The sequence below is a fragment of the Spermophilus citellus genome (genome assembly GCF_964194105.1).
Source record: "Spermophilus citellus genome assembly, chromosome: 4".
Taxonomy (NCBI): Eukaryota; Metazoa; Chordata; class Mammalia; order Rodentia; family Sciuridae; genus Spermophilus; species Spermophilus citellus.
In genome coordinates this window covers 33504277-33528620 of record NC_138185.1, presented here as the reverse complement: position 1 = coordinate 33528620, position 24344 = coordinate 33504277, and the positions used below count along the sequence as shown (strand labels likewise).

Here is a 24344-nt window from a genome sequence, read left to right as displayed (position 1 = left end):
TGTTCTTGCTTTGATATTCCAGAAGCCATATAAACTCACCAGTAGCATTTTCAGTGTTCATCACAATATCTATTAACTAATAGCCACCAGAGGTGGTTAAGGCACTTTTTGCATTCTGTCTCAAAGTAAAATATTAAGGTAAGGGAATTGGAATGCAAGGTGACAGTGTTTGAAGGACTTAGGCAACAGTCATTCATTGTGCTTGGTAAGTGTGATCAATAAGCTCAAGGCTTTAAAGCTGGGATGTCTTCCAAGAGCAGTCACCTCTTGGAGAGTGTGTGCCTGTGTTGATTTTTTTTGATAAGTTAAATTTGAGGGCCTCCTTGGGCTAAAAGTCCTGTTAATGGCATCTTATTTTCCATCCTTTGAAAAAAGTCTTATTCTTCAGTTGGTTCAACCATTCGATGCATCTTTAAAGACTTTTCAAAGCTGAGGCCCCATGAGAGAGCATCATTTTTGCATGATCCTGGGACAGTCAGTTTCATTCGGGGTGGGCTGGGTAGGGCTTGGAAAGCTATGGGAACCATCTGGCAAACTCAGTGTCCTTGAACTTTGGAAAATGTCCAAACGTGGATGACTCTTAGAGGATGAACATTTTCCCGCTCCATTGGCTTTATCTGATTTTGCCCAGAATTGGATTTCGTTCATTGGCTGATGATTCACTGTAACATCCTCAGCACAGAAAATAGCATTTGTGGCGAAAGCAGCAACAGCAGCACAGTTATTAAGGTGACTGCGCCACCAGGTGGAGAAGTGTAAAGCTGCTGTCTGGAGAGAGCCTGGCTTTTCAAACAGGAATAAGACATTGAAAAAGTCCCCTTTCACACACACACACACACACACACACACACACACACACACACACACCCTTAGCCCATACCCTGCAGCTTTGTGTATCCTCTCCATAAAGGCTTTCATTGTTTCCCCAGCCCTGAGTCAATATTAGTGCCTTCCTAGCTGGCATGCCAATGGCTGCTATTAAATTTTTTTTCCTCTCATTCTAAGAACACACATGGTTGGTAATAAAAGCTCCCTTCAAGGCTTTTGCCTCTCTCCCTTCAACACGGAGATCAAAGAATCATGCTGTGAAGGTCAGTGGAGAAGAAAAGACTTCCAGCAGCAGAGCGTGCAGTGTGACATAAATAATGACAATTATGATGTTCAAAGGAATAGCATAGAAATCACACAGTGAAACTACTTTATGGTGCTTTTAAAGGACTGGATGTTTTACTTTATAATGGACGGGTTAGATTACAGACCCTTAGCTAGTTCACAAGCAATATTAAGGCAGAATTTCTCAATTGAAGTCGGCTTCAAATGAGGACTTTTTTCCTCAATTACTCCATTACTATATCACACTTCACCATATTTACTGAAAAAAACCTTCAATCTCTCTAGGAAAGGAAGTGTGAGTTAAGTGTTGGTTATAGATGTGTGTCTGTGCAAGCAATTCATTAGACCAATACTCATTAGTAATAAGACTGAATTTTCTTCAGCTTTAGTCGTTCATTAATGAGGAAAATAATGAACCCAAATGAGTTAGAGATGTACATTTTGCTTGGAGAAAAGAGAACTGTTGCGTCTGTAAGTTTTACTAGTGAATTTTTGTTTGTTTTGTTTTTGAAAATTTTTACTCCAACATGGAAGAATCACAGAAAAAAAAAATCATGTAAGATAATTTTCAGGAGTCAAAAACTGTTTAAGCCCAAAATTCTGGTTTCAGTTAACTAACATTTTCAAGGAAAATGTTCAACTCATCTAAAAAGGGTTATCCTTCCTCATTATCACACATCAATGAGTATAGCATTCAGCTCAACCATGTTGAAGAAAGCAAATTATAATTTAAAAAGCAATTGCAGCTACTATGCATTACAGAAAAAAGAAGAGAAAGTGATGTAATATATCTTCTTCAACTCTAATCTACCTTCTGGGCCTCTGTCCATCTTCAGAATGACCAGAGGGAAGTGAAATAAAAACTATGTTTTCTCAAAAACCTGTAGGTCAATGTTTATAGTGGCTTTATGTAGAATCACTTCAAACTGAAAACATTTCAAATGTCCCTTAGTTTGGGAATGGATACACAAACTGTGATACCCCTGCATGGTGGAGTGTTAGTCATTACTCAAAAGGCACCAACTATTGATAAATGCAACAACATGGACAGATTTCAAATTCATTATATTCAAAGGAAAAAGAATATTATTAAAGACTCTAGGATATTCTTGCAAAGCAAAATTTTTAAAACAAAAAACAAAACCAACCAACCAAACAATCAAACAAAAAAACAAAAAAAGCAACCCAACAACAAAAAACACATTTATGGTTGTCAGAGGATTGAGATGGGAAGTGTTTTACTGTAAAAGCAAGTGGGGCTTTGTCTCTTTGCCTCCCAGCTGCCATGAGCTGAGAAGCTTCTCTGTGCTATACTCCATGATGTTGTGTCTCACCTCAGGCCTACAGCAATGGGATAAGCTGACCATAGCCTGAACTTCTAAAACCATGAGCCCCAAATAAATCTCTCCTCCTCTAAATTATTTTCACAGGTTTACTGTGAGAATCAGAAGCAGAATGCAGAAGAAAATAAGTTTTAAAAATTTGTGGTTTGGACAAAAAAACACAAATAAAACTGGGGCCAAAGAAGATGTGGTTGCTGAAGAGATTATCACCAATAAAGTGAAGTTAAGTACTTTGCACAGAAAGAATAGGAAAGATGCTTTGAGAGGAATCAGCAAGATCACACTCATGGCTGGTTCAAGGGTGTAAAAATGAAAACTCCTTTGAGAAGACACCTTGGTGGAACTCTGCCAATGGGGGGAATCTGGAAATCTCTTTGCCCAGGAATGATTTCACTGCACTCAGCTGCCCCGGCTTTCAGAAGCTGGTGCGGCTCTGATCCAAGGAGTCCCATGTACTGTTGGAGCTGGCAGCAGCTGTTGATATCTCCTTGGTGCTGGTTCTGCAGGAATGCAGGATGCTGGAGTTAGGGGGTCAGGGAAGATTCCACTTAGATTTCAAAGGTCTGGGAGGCCAGGAAAAGTGTAGCAGGGTTGGAATCCTTGCAGGCATCTTTGAGAAGACAATGCATGAAGTCAGCAGAAAGAAGTCAAAGCTGCAATAAAGACCCCTGGGATTCAGAGATGCCAATTAAATAGAACACCTACCAAGGGAAGCTGCTGACTGCAGACAGCTTGCCTAAGAGAGGCCAATTGGATGACAACCAACAAGGCCACAGGGATGGAATTACACAAGTCTTTTGGTTATCACATCTCACTACCAAGTGTCTGTACACATGCAGGACTTGTTTGCCTGGCTGGATTTTAGACCCATTCCTTCATTACATGCATCTATTCCTTCCTTTTGTAATGAGAATGTTTACTCGTGGCACTATATATTGGATATATATAACTTGCTTTTGCTTTTTACAGTGACTCACACTTACAGTAAAGAATTTGTCTTAAATCTAACATGAGACTCTGGACTTGGACTTTTAGGCAACACTGAAACCGTTAATACTTTGGGAACTCTTGAAGATGGACTAAATGTACTTTGCATATTCAGGAAAGGTGGCAGGCATGGGAAAATTTAGGAGTAACTGAGCTATTAAGGCTCCTCATTTTCTTAGCACTTATGCCACTATATATGTTTTTCACAATCTACAAACATGTACAAAAGTGTTGGTAAATTCTACCATATGCTCTTTATACTTTAATTAAAAACTGCTAGTAAGAAATAATAAATAAATAAATAAGTAAATAGCTTGGGAAATTCATTGTCATCTTTTTTTGTATGTTTGAATTTTGATTGATACATACATAAAAATAAAGTTTTACATGCTAAGGGGTGCCATGTATTGTTCAATACATGTACACACTGCATCATATTCCTTATCATCTTATTATTAACTTTCTGCCCTAGCAATTAAAATTGCTTCTTGTCTTTTAGCTTTGTGATATCATCTGCTTGATGCAAAAAAAAATCTAATATTTTTTTTCTTTCAGAATAAAATGCCATATCAAATCATTGGTTATATTTTGAAATTCTAAAGCTATTTATCTTTTTTAATCGTAGATGGAAGCTATATCCAAGGATGCTCCAGAATGTTGCTGAAATCGATTTGTCAACTTCTGTTTTAGGACAGTGGGTCAGCATGCCAATATGTGCTGGGGCTACTGCCATGCAGCGCATGGCTCATGTGGATGGGGAACTTGCAACTGTGAGAGGTAGGAAGAATGTCCTTAGCACAGGGACAGAAGAAGAAAAATGATTAGCAAATCTTCTCTGATGCATCAAGCAAACACTTCCCTGAACTCAGAAAAAATAAGCTTGTTGGTTCTATCATAAAAATGCTATATATCCTGCTCTTCCATTTTCTAGTTGTATATCTTTGGGCAACATACTGCTCTACACCTTGGGTTCCTCAGCTATAAGATGAGGATAAAATTCATACCTGCCTCATTGGGTTACTGAGAATATAAGTTCACACATATTAAGTTCCTGGCATAGATTAGTGGCTCAATAAATGTTAGTTATGGGTGTTAATATCAACATCTCAGAAAATGAAGGTCTGAGAAATGGCTCTTCCAAGGCCACAGCTATGTAGGGGCAGAAGTGGGATTCAACTAGGTAGCTACCCTATTTCAAAGATCTTCTACTTTCTCCAAGCCAAAGTGATTTCACACTGAAAAGAACAGAAGCAATCAGATTGCTTGTGTTTTCTCCTATGATTTTGGATTAAGATTCTTTTTTATGGATGCATTATTTTTCCATTAGAGCGTTTTCAACTGCCTTAAGAGACAGCAAAGAGAAAATCAAATATGATGTAAAGAAATCTCCTATTGTGCCTAATTTTTGAACTTCCTAGTTCCTTAGCAATGATTAGCATTTAAAAGGCTATGCATATATCACTGTAATTTCTGCTTTAAAAACTCCTATAAAAGTTGGTAATAAATTTTACTTGACATCTTTTGATGCTCAGTAGAACTGGAAATGAAGGCCAAATGAGCATGAACCAAATACTATTTTAGTTCTAAAAATTAAAGATCTTGTGGATTAATTTTCCTCTTTGAAATGTTTGCCACAAAATTCTACCAGGGATGTCAGAATGGATTCTTCTGGGTTTTTGGCAGACTTAGGCAACTGGGGCTGGCACTTATTTTTGTTTCTTTCTTTCCTTCCTTCCTCCCTCCCTCCCTCTTCCTTCCTTCCTTCCTTCCTTCCTTCCTTCCTTCCTTCCTTCCTTCCTTCCTTCCTTCCTTCCTTCCTTCTTTCTTTTTAATCCTAGACCACATGCAGGTAAGTGGCCTTGGGATTCCTGGCATTGATTTATGAGAATCCTGAAAATTAGGCAAGGAGAAGGAAAAACTGGTTACTAAATACGAAATGGGTATATGTCTATTTAAAGTTGGGCTAAGATGCCATAGGAATCAACCAGTAAAGAAAAGCAAACAAACATACAGAACTAAAACATTATTGCTCTAAAATTTTTATAAAAATTTAAAGAAAAAGGCAAACTGGAAAAAAGTGATAAAATGTGACAGCAATGGGTTAATGTCCCTTCTGTATAAAAAAACCCATATATTTGAGAAAGAAAATAACATATCACCCAAAAGGTACAAAAATATATAAGTGGAAATAAATATGTAAGTAGGAAATTAACAAATGGAAACATTAAAACCACCAATAAACGGATGGAAAATATTTAATTACACTGATAGGCAAAGGAATGTAAATCATAACAATATTTCTCATTTTCTAAATATCAAATTGTTATTTTCAGATCATACAGTATGCTGAGGTTAGAGGTAAACTGTGCATTTTAGAAAGCTGATGAGGAACAATGTATGGTGGAATAATCTTTCTAAAAATGTTTAGGCATTAAAAGTATTTTGGCATAGTAAAAAGCACTAAAAATGTGAATTCCATGTGATGCTACACATTATTTTCTAGGAATTCCAAGAAAGTAGTACTTTGAGGAAAAACACTTCTGCAAGGACTTTGCCATCTGTTATTTTTCTTATTCTTAATTTATTTTTTTTAATTTTTATTTTTTTGCAGTGCTGGGGTTCTAACTCAGGGCTTCATACATGCTTGGCAAGAGTGTAATCTCTAGCACATCTATTATATATTTAATAGGCAAAAAGTTGGAAAAATGTCTCAATCATTGGAGATAAGTTGCAAAAAGTAGGATGCATTGAAAATGGAATGAAATTTTTAAAAATGATATCATAGAGTATAATGACATAGAAAATTGCTATTATTTAATATTTTAAAAAGTATATATTTAAAGATGAGGATGCCTACCAGAGTTTACAAAGGTTTATGCGTGAGTGATGAGATTATTCCTGATTTTTTATTCTTCTGACTCTTGGTCCATAGTTATAAACTGCTCTTTGGATGATTTTTTTAAGAAGAATTCAATACAAGTTAGATTTAAAATAGGGGAGAAAAAAGGAAAACCATAAAGAGAATGGAAATGAAGGGAATGAAGTATAGAAATTAATAAGCAGTGGGTAAGACATCCCAGAGCTAACAAGTTGCTTTTATACATACACCTTTACTTGATGTTTGACAGGTGTCAGTGTCTCATTTTGGCCAAATGGCTATAATTACAGAGAAAGCAGGTTTCTTAGTTAGTAAGGTCACTTTTAATGGTGCCAAAGTTAGTGTTCCTTATTCTTGGTGAATATAGGGTGTCAGTAAAGAAGAAAAGAAAGCTATTTAGAAACTATGAATGACTTCAGAGCCTAGTCAGTATTTAAAAAAAAATATATATATATATGTAAGTTTTATATATAACTAATATATATATATATAAATGGACCTTGATCTATTTATTTATTTATTTATTTATATGTGCTGCTGAGTATCAGACTCATTGACTCACAGATGCTAGGCAAGCGCTCTACCACAGAGCTGCAACCACAACCCCTAGGTAGAACTATTTTATCTAACATTATTTTCCTGAGCACTAAACTGTGAGAGGATATTAAATGCTCATTAGAGTCTAATCCCTTTAGAGTTATTTAGCAGACACTTATAAATCACTATGAAGGCCACTACAATTATTAAAGGATTGAATTTTCAAAACAGCCTGGAGAATCAAGCCATATTGTTAAATCCATTTTACGCATGAGAAACCAAGTTACACACCAGATGAGTAACTTGCTCGGGATTACATGGATAATAAGGGTTAGAGGTAAGATTCAGATCCAGCTATTCTGTCTCCAGAATTGGAGTCCCTCCTGGCCTTGAATGTCTGGAAAAATCTTCTGAAGTGTCAAGAGAAGAAATCCATTTATTTGCCAATCACAATTCTGTGGAAGTAATTAATTTATAACTTTAGATGCATGCAAAGTAGTTCTTCCAGGATAACAAAATATATAAGAGACATTTGAAAAAAGTGGAAAAGACAGAATGAAGAGAATATAGTGACATTGAGGTCATAGAGGATTTGGTGATGTCAATGAATGGTTACACTGCTCTCAAGAGTAACCAGATTTGTAAGATCAACCTCCCTTGAGGTTTATTCCAGACTTCTTGAGTTTCAGAAAGATTATATTCCAGACTTGTGAGAGAAACCTCCCTGGAGAACTTCAGAATTTTTAAGGCTTTCATCAATGGGTTATTGGTCTGTTTAACATTCAGATTAACCCCCCAAACCAGTGGTTATTGGCTTGTAGTCAAGTGGATTTCTGGGTCACAGTGTTTTCGTTGTGGAATGATGGGTTATTTGGAAGGGAGGGATGTGTCCCTGGAGTAGATTCTGTTGGTGCCCCAGATATATTCCAACATTGTTCCTCCTTTTTTTCTGAACCTGCAACTTTTTGCCTGACATTTTCTCTGGCCGCAGGAGCCCATGGATGGCTAAGTTGGGAGTAAATGGATGAATGTGTGATGTATGGATAAATAGCTGGTGGATAAATAGCTCAATTCTCTTTGTGCATTTACTAATACTGTCACCCAATGGAACTGAGCTCTAATTGTCCACCAAAGATTCCTGCCCATCAGCCTTGTCTTCCTGGTTGGCTACCTTCCTATATCTGTCTCTCACTCCCTCCATCGTCCAGTGATCACCTTGGGATCATCCCTACCTAGAACAACTTGCACTCAATCATCCTGTCATCGTTGGCTTCCAGAGGAATAAATACCAGGATGATAGTTAACTGAGGGCTATATGCAGCCATGGGAAAATTTTAAGTAATAGTATAAGAACATTCATACTTGGTAAAGATTACTTTCTTTTCTGAAACTCAGAAAACCATCATGCAATTATGAAGCTTCTATTTGATTTACTCCATCATCCCTCAAAAGAAAATGGAATCGTTTCTAGTAATCACAATCCTTGGGCACATTGTGAAATCTATGGATGTTATTATGAAGAGATTTTTCTGTAACTCTCCTAGTTAACTGGCCCCTGAATTTTCCAGATTTCAGGGATGTAGCCCCTTGCAAGGAAGAGAAGTAGGTGCCAAGTTGAGAGGACAGAGGTTAGTTAGCAATCTGTCTCTTGAGAAAATGTCCCCATCACTGTAGTCAGTGAGAGTGAAGGCCATTTGAATCTATAGGGAATGATCTGGCTTAAGTAATTAGTATGTGCCTCCAGAAAGTTCTGAATGTTGCCAGGGCAATGTAGTCTTCAATTCCCAATGAGTTCTTCAGACGTTTTCACAGAGTCTGACTTTAAAGAAACTTTGGCCTTTTCTCTCACCTCATAGTATGATTGCTGTTTTATACTTCAGAATTACCAGCAGAGCTAAACTTTTTAAAAAATATAAAATGGCAATTAATATAAGGTGGCCAGAAAAAAATACAGGGACAAGTTACATGAGAATTTTAGATAAAGAACAAATCACTTTTTAAACCTAATATTTACTAAATGTGGCAAACCTATACAAATAAGAACTTTCAGGGATTCTTGTGAGGATTCTTGAAGTAAGTGCTTACAGAAATGGGGCATATTTTTTTATTTATCCTTCTTCCAAATCCAAAGCCCTCCAAATATTTCTCTTTCACATGTAAAAACCCACTTTCAGAAAGTCCTCTCCATTTTAACCTTGGTGGGAATGAAAATTCCTTTTTCTCAGCTAAAAATATTTTTGTCTTAAGCTTTATAAAGGGGGCCTCAAAAAAGGCCTTTAAGGGTTAAGCTTGTAAAGTTAATGTCTGAAGAGGGAAGGAATTAAGAAAACAACCGCACAAGTGGTGGAGAAAGTAGTAAACCTGAGATCACAAGTTCCATCCAATCCTTGCTGAGATTGTATTTGTATCCCAAAGAGGGCAGCCACATCTTAGGGCTCACTGACTCTTCCCCCCAAGGAGTGAGGATGAGGGGTTGCCAAATCTTCAAATATTTTAAGAGAAGCCAGAAATCTTGATTTTATGTACAATCTCCTGGTTTTTATATGTTGGCAAATAAATCAAAATGCTCTAAAACACTATTTGAGGAAACAATATGTGGGCCAAAGCAAATACTTCTGTGGGCTACAACTGTCCCCTGGGCTGCTGAGCTGGGACGTCTGATTTATGTGAAAATCTGCCACTAACTGGTTTTGCTTCTTGTGGCAGGTCATTTTCACTCTGTAGGATTAGGTTTCTTCACTGATAAAATGAGGGGCTTAAGCCAAGAAAGTGGTGCTAGGGTGGTTTCCAGGATCTTAGAGACCTTAGTTGTGTCACCAAACATACAGGTACTTGTGTTTCATGTTGGATCTTAGGAGAAAAATTTTTTTTTTTTAAATTGCTGCTAAGATGAAAAGAAAACAAAGCAAACAACTAAACAGCAGCAGCAACAACAACAACAAACTCTTCAATAAGAAAACTCCAAAAATAAAACCTGAAAATTCCTAACAGAAATGCGGGATTTTTTTTTACAATTTTTTTAGTATATAAATAAATGGTTTTATCCCATTTAAACGTTCATTGAATACTCTGTACAAAGGACAGAGCTGCCCTTCCTTATTTTCCTGAAATCCTACCTCTTTCTACCACATTTTATGCCAAATGTGGAGAGTTTAAATGGGGAGTATTTGTATGTGCTTGATTTCTTTCTCATACTGTACACCTGAGATAGAGCAGAGGAAGTAGATACCTATTTATCTTTGGATTTTGCTGAAAACACAAAAACACATTTAATAAATATTGCAAATTCTGAAAGTAATACTTCAGAATCTTATGAAAAATGATCAAAGTCAACATTTGGTGAGCAATTAATGTGTGCCTGGCAATTTGAGTTTGTAATCTCATTTGTTTCTTATTACCACGTTAAAAATATGAGAGTCCAAAGCTGTAAGAGCATTATTTTTTTGTATTTTTATTATTAATTAATTTATTTTAATGACAGAAGAATGCATTTTGATTCATTGTGCACAATTTCAGAACAACTTTGTATTTCTCTGGTTGTACATGATGTAGCGCCACACCATATGTGCAGTTATACCTGTACCTAGAGTAATGATGTCCATCTTGTTCCACCATCTTTCCTACCCCATGCCCCCTCCCCCACTCCTCCCTCCCCTTTGCCCAATAAAAGTTCATTATTATTTTTTTTAGAAAGTCTTTTTATTAGTGCATGATAGTTATACATAACATTGGGGTCTACTTTGACATAATCATACAAGCATGGAGCACAATTTGTTCCACTTTAGTCCCTAGTGCTACCTCTTTCTCTCCCCTCCTCCTTCTCCCTGTTTCCCATCCTCTTCCTATTGTTTATTTATAACTTTCTATATTTATTTTATATATCTATAATTTTTAAAATTGGCACTTTAAATAAAGGCAAAATTTACTGCAGTGTATTCATATATGTACACAGTACAGTTTGTTCAATTTCACTCCTCAGTCCCTCCCTTTTTATTCTTCTATTTCTCCCCCTCTATATCTTCCCTCTACTCCACTGATGGCCCTTCTATATTTGTAGGATTCTTCCCTTTATTTTCCTCATTTTCTCTATCTTCCTGAGAATCTTTCCTCGATTATTCTTCAATCCCTGTGGATATGGAAACTGAGGCTTGGGGAGGTTAATTACCTTTCTCAAGGTTATCATTCTCTTAGGAGCTGTGTCTATAATATCCTAGTCAGTTACTGATATTTCAGATGTCATGAACTGTAGCCTAAGGCAAACCCTATGCTGTAATCATGGAATATTAATTGAAAACATATTATGTTTTTATAATTTTATCCTTTTGACTTTGAGAAAATGAAGCAAGCCATAGAAAGTGAAAATTATCAGAAAATATGAGCTTTCCATAAAATTTGGGAGCATATATAAAGGTCTTAAAATATCAAAAAATTAAAAATAAAATTCCTGGATCTCTGTTGAAGAAAGAAAATCACTAGAAAACATTGACTGGAATTTCTTACATGCTGTGCTATGCATGAAAGATGTTGCTACAGATTATTTAATTAGCATTTTAATAATTGTCAATTATTGTAACATTATAATATTACCATGAATCTGATAAATGGCGCTATCAATAATGGCACATCCACTTGAGGCTCTGGTAGATTATTTAAAAAATTTTTAATTATAAAGTTTTGTTCACTATTTTCTTTAGGGAAGGGCACAGAATCCATTCTAAAAGTATTTAACATATTTAAGAAAACAGCAATATTAAATGTAAGTGCCATCAGTATATACAATAGGTAGTATCATTTCAGTCTTGCGAGATAAATAGAGCATCTCTGATTTATCAGAGAACCAATTAATACAATGCTTTCTCTGTCACTTGATGCTTTATGAACATAAATAAGGGAATCGTCTGGGTTTGCAAATAATGGCTGTAAATAAAATTTTACTTCACTTTCCATGGTTATATAAACTCCTCCTTTCCCCAGCTTTTAAACATGGGTAACAAAAAAGAAATTTTAAGAAGATTAAATATTCACTCATCCTTGGGCTTCTGACTTGTTATATAGACAAATGCCACATGAGGGAGCACTGGGACCTCATATAGAGGAAAATTAAAATCCACCTAATGCGTTCCAGGAATGCTCAGCATATTAGCAAATTCGTATTAAGCTGTCAAAAAAAAAAAAAAGTTTAAAAAGAAATTCCTGCCCCTGAATGTAATTAGAGGCTACTACATAGGATTTGATGGACCATAAAACCATTAAATCTAAACACTTTCTTTTTGAGCCCCAAAGCCAGGACATTCCAAAGTGAAGTTTGAGGACTCAGCTATGCACTGACCACCTATAAGGTGCAGGTGGAACAGATTGCAGTGTAATACAAAGAGCCATACAGACCCCAGAGAACTGAGTTAGGGCGTAGGTGAGAGCTTTAGCTGTTGAATTTTTGGATTTTCCGAGATTAAGTGATCAAACTTAACATTGAGTGAAAGAACATCTACAGAAAAATTGTCATTTCCTTTGCTCCAAACACAGACCAATTATTTTTGAAAGTTTTATTGATTTATGTGTTTATGTGTTGTACTATGTGACTGAGTAGATATACATTTCAGCATAACTACTAGGAAAATATCCCCATGATTCTCAATTTTATTTAATCCAGGCAAAACACCGGACTTGCTTTAAAGGAAACTTTTAGTCTTTCTGAAGTAAAGTGGCTTTTATGCACTTGGTGTAATGCTCAGACATCCCTATTATTTACATCCCTATTATTTCTCCTCAGGATAGACCTTTAAGTTCCTTGTCAGTGGCTTCTAGTAGTAGAGGGAAGGAAATCCTTGAGCAGGCACTAGAACCATTCAATGGCGGAGAGGGAACTTGAACCCGTTCTGTTTCACTCTGTAAAGTCTGACATCATGGTTTATTTTGTGCATTTTTATTAAGAAGAAACAAAACTAGGGAGGAACAAAAGGGAAGAGATTCCCTAAAGTTTTGCCCAAATTATATTAACTAAACATTTGGAAGCAAATATTTCCTGGTGTCATTGTAGTAAAAACAAACAAATTAAAATCCTAGTTCACCCTTATTTCGATCAGTTTTAGCTCAATTTCATGTTTTGAACTGCTTTTCTAAGAATGGAAAAGTAGTGCATGTGATACGCATTATATGTACATGTGCATTCACACACACAAAACACATGTGTACATATACACACATATTAAAAGATTATTGGCCTCCTTTGTATATGTACGTGCCTATGATGCTATATTATATATAGATGGTCCTTGACTAAAAAGTGGGGTTATAACTTGATAAATACCTTGAAAATGGGAAATATCATTAAGTTGAAAATGCATTTAATATACATAACCTAATGATCACTGTGGCTTAGCTTCGTAGTACACTGCAGAGCATTTGTCATTTGCCTGAATGATGCCATATCTGACAGGGAGCTGTAGCTCAGTATTGCAAGAGAAACATGAAATATGAGATATGGGTAGTCTGGGAAAAGATCAAAATTCAAACTTTAAAATGTTTCCACTGAATACATATTGCTTTTGTACTATCATAGAGTTGAAAACCAGAGATTGCATTATTGTAAGTTGAGAAAGGTCTGTATCTAGACAGTGAGTAATTCATTTCTAAACATTTTCATAAAAATTACATTTTTGTTTTCACAAAAGTGCATTCAGTTCACTTTGCAATCAGACAAATTTTTAATGATGTTTAAAACATATTAAAACCTACCAGTATTAAAGTCTAATATCAAATGCCATACTATCAAGAACTTTTTACCAAAATTTAGCCTCTAGAGCATCTTTTTTGAGAGCATGGGATTGCTTCTCCTCTGAATTAGTATGCCTGCGTGCATTAAAATGAGACAGTGAGAAGTCAGAGGCTCACATGTGTGTCCCAACACTGAGATTGTTAAACTGTGAGAGGTTGATTGAAGTTGTCAGGTGCAAACTTGATACTGCTCAAAGTCATCATAGAAAGGCATCTCACTGTGGTGTGGTCTCCGTGTGATCTGCCAGTTATGCCAGGACCTGACAGCTCAATCAAATGACAGAATAATAACCTGAAAGTCATTGCAGTAGAGCTAATGTTTTAGTCTATTATAGAGTTCTGTCCCAGATATAAAGCAAAGGCAAGGCAGGGAGGTCTAAGATGTTACTGAAACTATTTGTTCCTTGCAAATATTTCTGCATAGTAAAAAAGAAATCTAGAGATAGAGTGGCAGTGTGGTCACTCAGGTTTATTCTGTTCCTGATTCAGACAATGAAGCATCATGGAAGTATTAGAATAATTAAGTCTTAGTTTCCTGGCCTTTCTTGAAAGTGTTTAAATGGGTTAAGTTCCCTAAATAGTATATTAAGATTTGTTTGACTACGTCAAAGAATTTGGATCATAATTGTAGTGGAAGTTTTATTCTTTGTGTAGAGCAGAGGCTTCAGAACTTTATTTTCTGGGTAATATCAATCGTAATTTTCGATATTTATGCAACAATGTTAATTGTGTCTTCAGCAAACCTGTGTAACCTTAGTGCACTTATGATGAAAGGCGGACACACACAGTGGACTATATGGCCCACACTTATGCAAACACTTCAATATGTCAGACCTTGAGTTTAGAACCACACAACGGCTTGATACTTTGTCATTGCATATTTTCCCCATTACACAATGACTTCCTGTGCAGATGACAAAATTCGTTTTCTCAACAAAATTATTTTCAGTGCAGCTGTTTTGGTGACTAAGTTTTGCAGAAGCCTTTTAATCAAATGTACCTTCAAAAAATCTGAGGCCCTTTGAACAAATTACCCCTTTCTCTCCTCCACCCCTCCCCTTCTTCCTTTTTCTTTAAAAACTTAATTCGGGAAAATCAATTCTTTTTTTCCCATTAAATGGAGGTATTTTCAAGGAAACCATTTGTACCCAAAGTAACACATTATTTAATTGTTCTACTCCAGTCTGGGTACATGGTTTATTCCACATGAATTAATTTTCCAAATAATGGACCTTTACTCCCCTTGATAATGTTTTCTCTGGTGTCGTGAGGGTGATGGTGGCTGTGGATTGGCATCCTTCTCAGATGCACTATAATTTCCTTCCATGTCAAGCCTTTGTGATGTGCTTTAGTTTTAACTGATGACTGAGCAACCTGTTGGTAAGATTGTTGGACCTGATATTAAACATTTGGAAGCTATTTTATAATTGGTAAATTGTGTCTTCTTAGCTTTGAGTAACTTCTTTCTTTTCTTTCTCATCTTCTGCCATTTCATTTTTATTTGGTTATTTATTTTCCCTTCTAATCTGAAATCTAGGAAGCAGTCCAAAGCACATATAAGCAGGCTTATAAAATACAAGTGATGATGGTTAAGTGTGCTGAGGGGTTGTCACTCTAATGCTGTTTAATTCCTTGACATTAAAATAAGTAAGAGATGAATACGTGAGAAACCATGGCAAGAGAATTTGTGTCCCTATTTGGAAGGTTACTAACAGGTAATGACTGAGTAATCAGCAGGGCATGACTGGATGTTGGCATGTGTGTCATTGCCCACCTTACCACCCTGGTTAGTTTTTCTTTCCTGTTTTCCATAAGGAAAATCTTGAGTGGCCCTTCAAAGATGGGAGGACCCACCACACATATCATTAGATGAGTACTCATGAAAGAAAATATCTACCTCATTGTTTTCAAATTATGAAATTCTATGAGTCAATAGAATAAACGTCACTTGGGATCTATTAGGAAATGCACAATCTCAGGTCCCACTACAGATCAAATGGGTCAGAATCTGAATTTTGTCAGCATTTCCATGTGATCGCCATGCACATCAAAGCTGGAGAAGAAAGCAGAGAAGTCTGGTATGAAAGTTACTGGTGGTTCCCAGTTAGAGGCATAGTTGAAATTCTCAAACATGAAGCATATTAGGTGGAGTACAAATACATTCCCTTTTGAAGACCATCTAAGGTCTGACTTGACTCTCTGAAGTGAGTGGGAGGTAAGAAACAGACTGGATAAATAAGAGGGTCACTCAGTAAATTTTCAATTAAAGACCTGGCATGGGCGGGCTTAGTATCCAGGTCCCCAAAATTGAAGTACACAATATGTTTCTCATTTTCACTTCTTCACATCCAGATTACCTTGATCAGAAATGAAAGTTTTTGTTAAGGCTTGATATTTAAAGGGAACTTCCAGTCATTAGAAGCATAACTTTGATCCTTAGCTTTAAGGAAGGTGCTCCCAGTGCAGGCTGCTTTGCAAAGCTTTTGACCTGTTCTAGTCCAGGATATCACTGTCCCTTGGTGTTCAGGATTGTGTCAACCCTAGAGGTAATGGCATTCGTATCTGGTACAAGTCGATGTCAACCTCAGTAGTTGAATATGGGTTCCATAGTGTATGGAATTCAGCTAGCCCTCTATAGAATGGTGGTCTAGGGAGAAAGAACCACACCCTACACCAGGCTATTGCAGGTCCTTGTAGCATTTTGTTTTTCTAGTGCTGGGACTTGATATTAATCTGAGCATGTATTGTTTCTGGGTCTGAGGACATCATCCATTCTATAAAACTGAAAGCATTAATTCTTTCCATCAGCCCAGAGTCCATTTTTTTTTGGGGGGGGGGACACAGATAGGGGTGATAGTAAGCTGTGCTATTTTTAAAATAGAAGAATAACTGGTGAATTATAATTAAACACGGTAGGGAGATTCATTATGCCATCTTTGTATATGCACACAATATAATTATAATTAAACACAGTAGGGAGATTCATTATGCCATCTTTGTATATGCACACAATATAATATAATCTCACTTACCAGTACCTTCTGTTTTCCTCTCCACCTCCCCTCCCTTGGTTCTCTTGTTCTGCTCTATGGTCTTCCTTCTATTATTAGTATTATTTTAATTGGTGCCTTATAATTATATAGAAAATAGGATTCTTTTTTGTGCATGGACATAGAAAAATTTTAGATTTTATTAACTAGTACTTCCCCATGGCTCCTCCCTCTTGATCCCATTTCGCCACTCAATTGCTTATTTATTTATTATTTATTTTACTTGGCATTGAACCCAGAAGCACTCTACCACTACCATATCTCCAGTTCTTTTCTTTACTTTTTTTTTTTTTTTGAGAAAGGATCCCCTAAGTTGCTGAGGCTAATCTCGAATTTGCAATCCTGCCTCAGTCTCCTGAGTAGCTGGGAATACAGGTGTGGGCTATTGAATCCAGTTCTCTCTTCTATTTTCATTGGATAACTTGCTTGATTCCATTTTTCTTTCTAACTCCCACATATGAGAGAAAACTTTTGACTCTTGACTTTCTGATTCTAATTTCACTTAGGTGTTTTTCAGTTCCATCCATTTACCAAAAAATGACATAAATATATTCCTCTTTATGACTGAAACTCCATTGTGAATATGTACATTATCTTTATCTGTTAATCCATTAATAGATAACTAGGCTGATTCCATAAATTGGCTATTGTGATTTGGGCTACTGTAAACATTGGTTTACATTTGCAGTTAAATCATAAGTGGAATAAAGGAAAAAAAAATACATACAAAGGATTTCTTCATTCTTCCAGGTATTATTGGCTAATGTAAAACTCTACAATTCTTTTCATGGAAATCTATAAACAGTTGTGGATGGAGGTGGGGAGAGACGGGATTTGCTGCAATTCCTGAATTTTTTGCTGTTATCTTGTCACTGACCCTCCAGAAATATATGCCTTGAGAATTCAGAAATTATTTCTTTAGATATTGGTTCCTATACAAGGCCCTATAGGGAATTCCTTGGCATGGAAATGATTTTTCTCTTTTTAAGAAGCTTTCCCTTAAAAGGAGTGAGCATTTGACACTATTTGGGAAGGAAAGAAAGAGAAGAATGGGTTTCCTGCACATCAAAAACATGGCAGGAAAACTTCCATACTATTTTCCAAAATGTGTGTAGTAGTGTACATTCCTGCCAAGTGTACACCAGAGTTCCTTTTTCCCATTCTAGACAACGTTTACTATTATTTGTCTTTTTTTTTTTTTTTGGTACTGGGGATTGAGCCCAGGGGCACTTTACCATTGAGCTATATCCCCAGACCTTTGTAAAATTTATATTTCGAGACAGGCTATCTCTCAGTTGCAGAGTTTATGCAGAAAATGTTCAAACATCTGTGTCATTGGACTAACCAGCAATGCTATAAACTGGGCAGGGCAGCTGGGCATACAGATGTTTTGCAGGTGGAATGTGCCTCAGGGATTCAAGGTTGGCACTGAAACCAAGGCCTTTAGACTTTCAATCAACCAAATATCTCATTGTGAGATATCAATATTATCTCCCAGTTCATATATGTAGCTTTATCTTTGATGCCTGAGTGCCGATAACCTCACCAATGTCTCTTTAAGTGATAATATGTGACTCCTATGCATTTTTCGATTTGCTTCCCCTAAATATAGATGAGAAAGAAATGCCAACATATAACCAGAGTCTGAATAAATTTAGAGAACCTCAAAAGTGTAGCTGTTTATTCTCAAAGATATGTCTTAAGGGTGTAAAAGAGAGGGTTAAAAATAAGAAATTTATTTGGGGTAAAATTGGGGGTTCATAACCCACTTCAATCTAATGTATGAAATATGATATGTCAAGAGCTTTGTAATGTTGTGAACAACCAATAAAAAAATAAATAAAATGAGAAAAAAAATAAGAAATTTCTTATAAGAAATTTCTTATTAAAAATAAGAAATTTTGGATTTTCATATGAAATTGATGTTTAGTTCATGGTGAAGGCTCCTGGATATGTTATCTCTAGGATGTGCTATTAGAAAAGCCCAGATTTTTAGGCTTAGAATAACATTAGGGACTGTTTAGTCAGCCTTTTTACTGTTGTAACCAAAAGGCATGGTAGAACAACTCAGAGGAAGAAATGTTTAGTTTGGTTTATGGTTTCAGAGGTTCAGTCCACAGTTAGCTGGGTCCAAGGTGAGGCAGAACATCATGGCGGAAGGGCAGAGGAAACAGCGCAGGATATGGCAACCAGGAAGTGGAGATAGTTCTGTGTACCAGGGACAAGATATAAACCCCCAAAGCACAACCCCAGTGACCTACTTCCTCTAATCACACCCTATCTGCCTAGAGTTACTACTCAATTAGTCAATATTAGTGGATTAATTCCCTTATTATTATATGTCTCATAATCTAATCATTCCACCCATACAAATTTTTGCTTTGTCTCACCCATGAGCTTTTGAGGAATACCTCATATCTAAACCCTAATAGAGAACTTCATCATCAGTATGAGCCAGGACTTGCCTTTATAGTAATAACCCCTTGTCCATAAACTCCATTTGTCAGGTGTTGTGAAAATCTTAGTACAGTTTGATAAAAAGCCAGAAATTTGGAATGGAAATAAAAATTGATGCCAGTCAGTCCTTTGTAGCATGAAATCTGACTGTTCTTACCATTTAGAGCAGGAGGAGAGAAATTCAGAGATGCACACGTAGAGTAAAAGGACCAAACACAGGAGTCCTCTCAAACCCTAGACCAGGATATCTCTAATGAGTCTCAGCATGTTAAATTATTCATACAATTTGAAAGATTATAATTTTTATCCACCCAAATAAATGTGAGCGAGAAGGATTTAATCTTCATCTCTCAGTAAGTTGATATTTGAAATCCTTAACAACAAGTTTAGCAACTGACCATTTAGGAATGGTGTTTGGATAATGGTCTCCAGTCTTCCAGTAGGTTTGTACACTTCCAGGCCTTTCAGGCATTGATGTTTAAGCTGTTGGGTGATAGAATGGTCTGATGTTTCCTTGGGGAGGGAAGGAATGGATGACATGTTGAAGCACATTGAAGGAAACCAAGATTGGTGATATTCACTTCAAAGTCATGGTTACTTACCAATTGGGATGGAATTAATTTGATATTTTAGCAAGGCTCTTTGCCATACTGGTATGTATCAACTTAATCTTAGATCTGTCCTTAGTTGAAAGAGCAAATTTTTAAAAAATTTTCTCTAAATTTTTATTTATTGTAGTTTAGCATACATTTTATTCATTTTTATTTGCTCTTTTTAGATATGCATGGGAGTATAGAGTGTATTTTGACATATTATGCATACAAGGAGTATGATTATTCTAATTAGTGTACCATTCTTGTGGTTGTACATAATGTGGAATTTCACTGGTGGTATACTCATATGTGAACGTAGGAAAGTTATGTCCAAATGATCCTACTGTCCTTCTACTCGCCTCATTCCTCCCTTCCCTTCATTTCTCTTTGTCTAATCCAATGGACTTCTATTCTTCCCCTTCCACCCTCTTATGTAGATTAATGTTCACATATCACAGAGAATATTTGACCTTTGATTTTTTGGGACTGGCTTGAATAAACAAAATTTTAATTGTTATTTTGTAAAATCTTGTAAAATCTTGTTCTTGTAAAATATCAGGTTCTTGTAGCTCATTTTAATATTAAATTTTGTTAAATACAATGGATGCAATTCATCAAAAATTTCCCTTTATCACAGAAAATAATCACAAGCAAATGGGAAACACCATGATCAGCAGTATTTGGTATAAGAGGCATGGGACCTTATAGAATTTTTCCTTCTGTTTTCTCCTGGGAGTAATAACAGCCTCAACAGATAATACGTCAGCATAGCCTCTGATAGTCCCCCTGCATCTTGGAGACTCTTTTTGAATAAATGCATTAAATCACCAATATTTATCAAGTGCCTAAAAACTTGAAACAATAGTAACTTGGAATTTGAGGGATCCAGATTCCAAATTTCAGCCTCTTAAGTTTGAATCATGAAAAACAAATAAGGATCAGCAATAGCTCCATAAGCTGCTTGTATCAGAACAGGTAAACTCTGGAAATAAATGGCGTGGAGAGACTGTCCTTTCTTTTCCCAGAATATCCACATTCAAGCCACTTGGGTACCATGCTTGTGAAGACTGACACCTTGCACAAATTAGATGGTTTGAGTGCCTTAGGAATTAGCTGTGCATTTGTGTGTGTGTGTGTGTGTGTGTGTGTGTGTGTGTGTGGCATGTTGACAATCTAGGTTTAATGTCTGCAGCTATTTCTTATGAAATCAAGCAAATCTTTTTGCAGACTTCGATGTTATTGTTGGCAGAGCCACTGCTAAGCCTACATGATGCTTTAGTGTTATTTATAAAAAGATGCCCTTTATCTGAGTGGTCCTCTTTGCTGGATCTCCTTTGTGCCACCTCACTGCACCTCTGGCATATGGCAGATCTTCTCATTGAATTCCAAGATTCTGTGCCTCCTCAGAGATGTGAGTATGCTAGCATCTCTCAGGCACATGGCAAACCTACTCTCTTGGAGATCATGACTATGAAATACAGAAGAAGTAAATTTATCCATGCTTGATACCAGAGAGTCTTTTGGACATCTGAGAGTTCTAGAAAGATCCTTTCCCTGGAGGAATGATCAGATGTACTCGGTTTTTTATGCTACTTTGCTGTCCAACAAACACTGTGTGACCTTAGTTAGGTCACATCTTCTCCAGGACATCCTTTCTTTGTGGTAAGTTGATGGTTAAGAAGATTCTGACCCAAGCAATCAATGTCCCCTGGCATTTTTTCCATATTTCCAAATCTTAATGAAAATCAGACAATGGTCCAGATGTTCATATGTGTTATTGCTTAGAAAAATATGGGGTTTTTCTTGGACAACAATTTGCAAGTCATAAGACCCTATGATAGAATTTCTCGGAGGAACTCTTGGGGCAACATATTAATGACCCATAAACTTAATGATCTCCAGCTTACATCTTCTGAATGTGCCCAAATGACCTGAGAACAAGGATGAAATCACCTTCAAAGTCATGGGAAAAGTAGCATTTTTCAAAAACCAAATCCATTTTATTACTATTTGAACTTGGACTTTTACTATCAACTGGTGATGCTACTACTTAAATGTCAGAGTATGATTCAGCACTGGCAGCATCAGTATTGTAACAAGTTTTCCTTGTTAGAAAGGAAAACTTGGGGCCCCATCTTGGACCTGTGTAATTATACACCAAAGGTGGGACACAGAAATCTATTTTCATAAGCCTTCTAGGGACTTGGTTATTGCTATTAGCTAAAGTTTGAGAAGCACAGAAGCTTTATTTATTTATTTATTGTTTTTTTTTAATTTTTTTTTTTAATTTTTTTTGGTATTTTGGCAGTGGTTGGAATCAAACCCAGAGCCTTAGGCATGATAGAAAAACACGTTACCACTGAGCTGCATCCACAGCACTTTTGATTTTTTATTTTGAGATGGGGTCTTCCTAAATTATCTAGATTGGCCTCAAACTTGCAATCCTCCTGCTTTACCCTTCTGAGTAGCTGGGATTACATACAGGTGTGCACCACCATGCTCTATAGTACAGAAACATTTTAACCTGCAAGTGCAACTTTTTAAGTAGCATCTCACCAATTTATCATCATTATCTTATGAGTGTCACTTTGTAACTACATTTACTCCCAGTTGGTAGGACAAGGCACTAAGAGCAGCCAAACACCTGGAGTCATATAGTCAGTTTTAGATATTTATAATGTATCTTCTCTCCTCCTCTATATAGTATTCAAACATTCTATCAATTTTTCCTCCACTAAGTTGACTCCAATTTTAATACTTTTGGAGGAAAACCCAAGATCCATATTTGTTAAAGTCTTCTAAGACAAATGTTTGTTTACTAATTTTTCATTTTGTTTCTTGTTTCTTGCTATCTTGCTCAAGAAATGTTGAGTCTACTTGAGATTTCAAACATATATACCTTTTTAAAATTGTAAAACAAAATATGTGGTAGAATACATCATTAAAAATGAAATTTTAAAAACTAAGGAACAAAAGATAAGAAAAATAAAGGAAGAAAAATTAAACTCACTGACAATTATCTTTCTCACGGTAAACATGTATTTTATTTAGTTTCCTATACCAATAATTATAATTTGAAAAAATATGGAATTATACATGTTTTGTAGAATGTTTTTCCTTAAAATATCTATATCTCAAACAACTTTGTATGACTGTGAACATTTTATAAAAATAATTGTAATAGGGTTATCCAGAGAAACAGAACCAATAGACTTTCTCTCTCTCTCTCTTGCTCTCTCTCTCTCTCTCTCTCTCTCTCTCTTTCTCCACACACACACACACACACACACACATATAAATATGTATCTATATCAATATCTATCTCTACCTATGTTTCTTTATCTCTTCACAGGAGATAGAGATTTACATTAAGGAGTTGGCCCACATGATTATGGAGTCTGATAAATCTCAAATCTGCAGGTTAGACAGCACAGAGGAGAACTAGGGAAAAGTCAAGATTGCTGCTCAAGTCTAAAGTTAAAATCTAAATCTGCTGGCAGATTTCCTTTTTCTTTGGGAAGTAGTCTTTTGTTAAGACTTTCAACTGATTAGACAAGGCCCATCCACATTACAGTGGATAATCTGCAAATCTAATCTATCAATACCCTCACAGCAATACACAGATGTGTTTGATCAAATATCTGGGTAACACAGCCTATCCAAGTTAATACATAAAATTAGCCAGCACAATAACATTACTTTAATGTTTGTGGTGCATATTTAATTTTGTGTGGGAATTACTGGTAAACCAATCCTCCAAGACTAGACATTCAGGTTGTTCTCAATATTCCCATATGTATATGGCAAATCTTTGATGTTACATAGGAGCCACATACACAACGTGAAAAGGATACATTTCCAATATTTTAAAGATGTGGCTTCCTATTGCCAAGTTGCTCTGGCGGAGGTCTTTGCCCACTGATCTACAACTTAAAGACTTGGGAGAGGGAGATATAGCTGACCTGCTTTGATAGTCTCCTTTCTTTCTCAGCCTGTCAGACCATGGGAACTGGCATGATGCTGAGTTCCTGGGCTACCTCCTCAATTGAAGAAGTGGCCAAGGCTGGTCCTGAGGCCCTTCGCTGGCTGCAGCTGTACATCTACAAGGACCGTGAGGTCACCAGGCAGCTGGTGAAGCGAGCAGAGCAGATGGGCTACAAGGCCATATTCGTGACCGTGGACACCCCTTACCTGGGAAACCGCTTTGATGATGTGCGGAACAGGTTCAAGCTGCCTCCTCAACTCAGGTAAGGATGACGATGTGGTCCCTGGGCTGATTTGCTCGTCCTCTTTGCTTGCCATGAGCTGACAACAGAGGCTTTGCCCAGTTTTCAGAAGGTGCTCTGGGGAATTAGATCTCCAAAAAGTCTGAAGTGTGGTGTGTTATTCGGTTTTTCACCACTGTGACCAAAACACCTGACAAGAACAACTCAGCGGAGGGAAAGTTTATTTGGGGCCCACAGTTTCAGAGGTCTCAGTCCATAGATGGCAGACTCCATGGCTCTGGGCCCCAAGGTGAGGCAGTGCATCATGGGAGGAAAGCTGCTCAACTCTTCAAGGCCAGGAAGCAGAGCAGGTGGGAGAGGCCACAGGGAAGATGTGCCCCATTAGT

General features: G+C 36.6%; 1 protein-coding gene across 1 annotated transcript in view; it reads left to right on the top strand.

The window, feature by feature from the left end:
• Nucleotides 1–24344, top strand: part of HAO1 (hydroxyacid oxidase 1) — a 69895-nt gene that overhangs the window by 21410 nt on the left and 24141 nt on the right. Inside the window, exons 2-3 of the mRNA XM_081291729.1 lie at nt 4069–4220; nt 23724–23979. Coding sequence (XP_081147855.1) covers nt 4088–4220; nt 23724–23979 — 389 coding nt within the window. The 5' untranslated portion in view covers nt 4069–4087. The remainder of the gene's footprint in view (nt 1–4068; nt 4221–23723; nt 23980–24344) is intronic.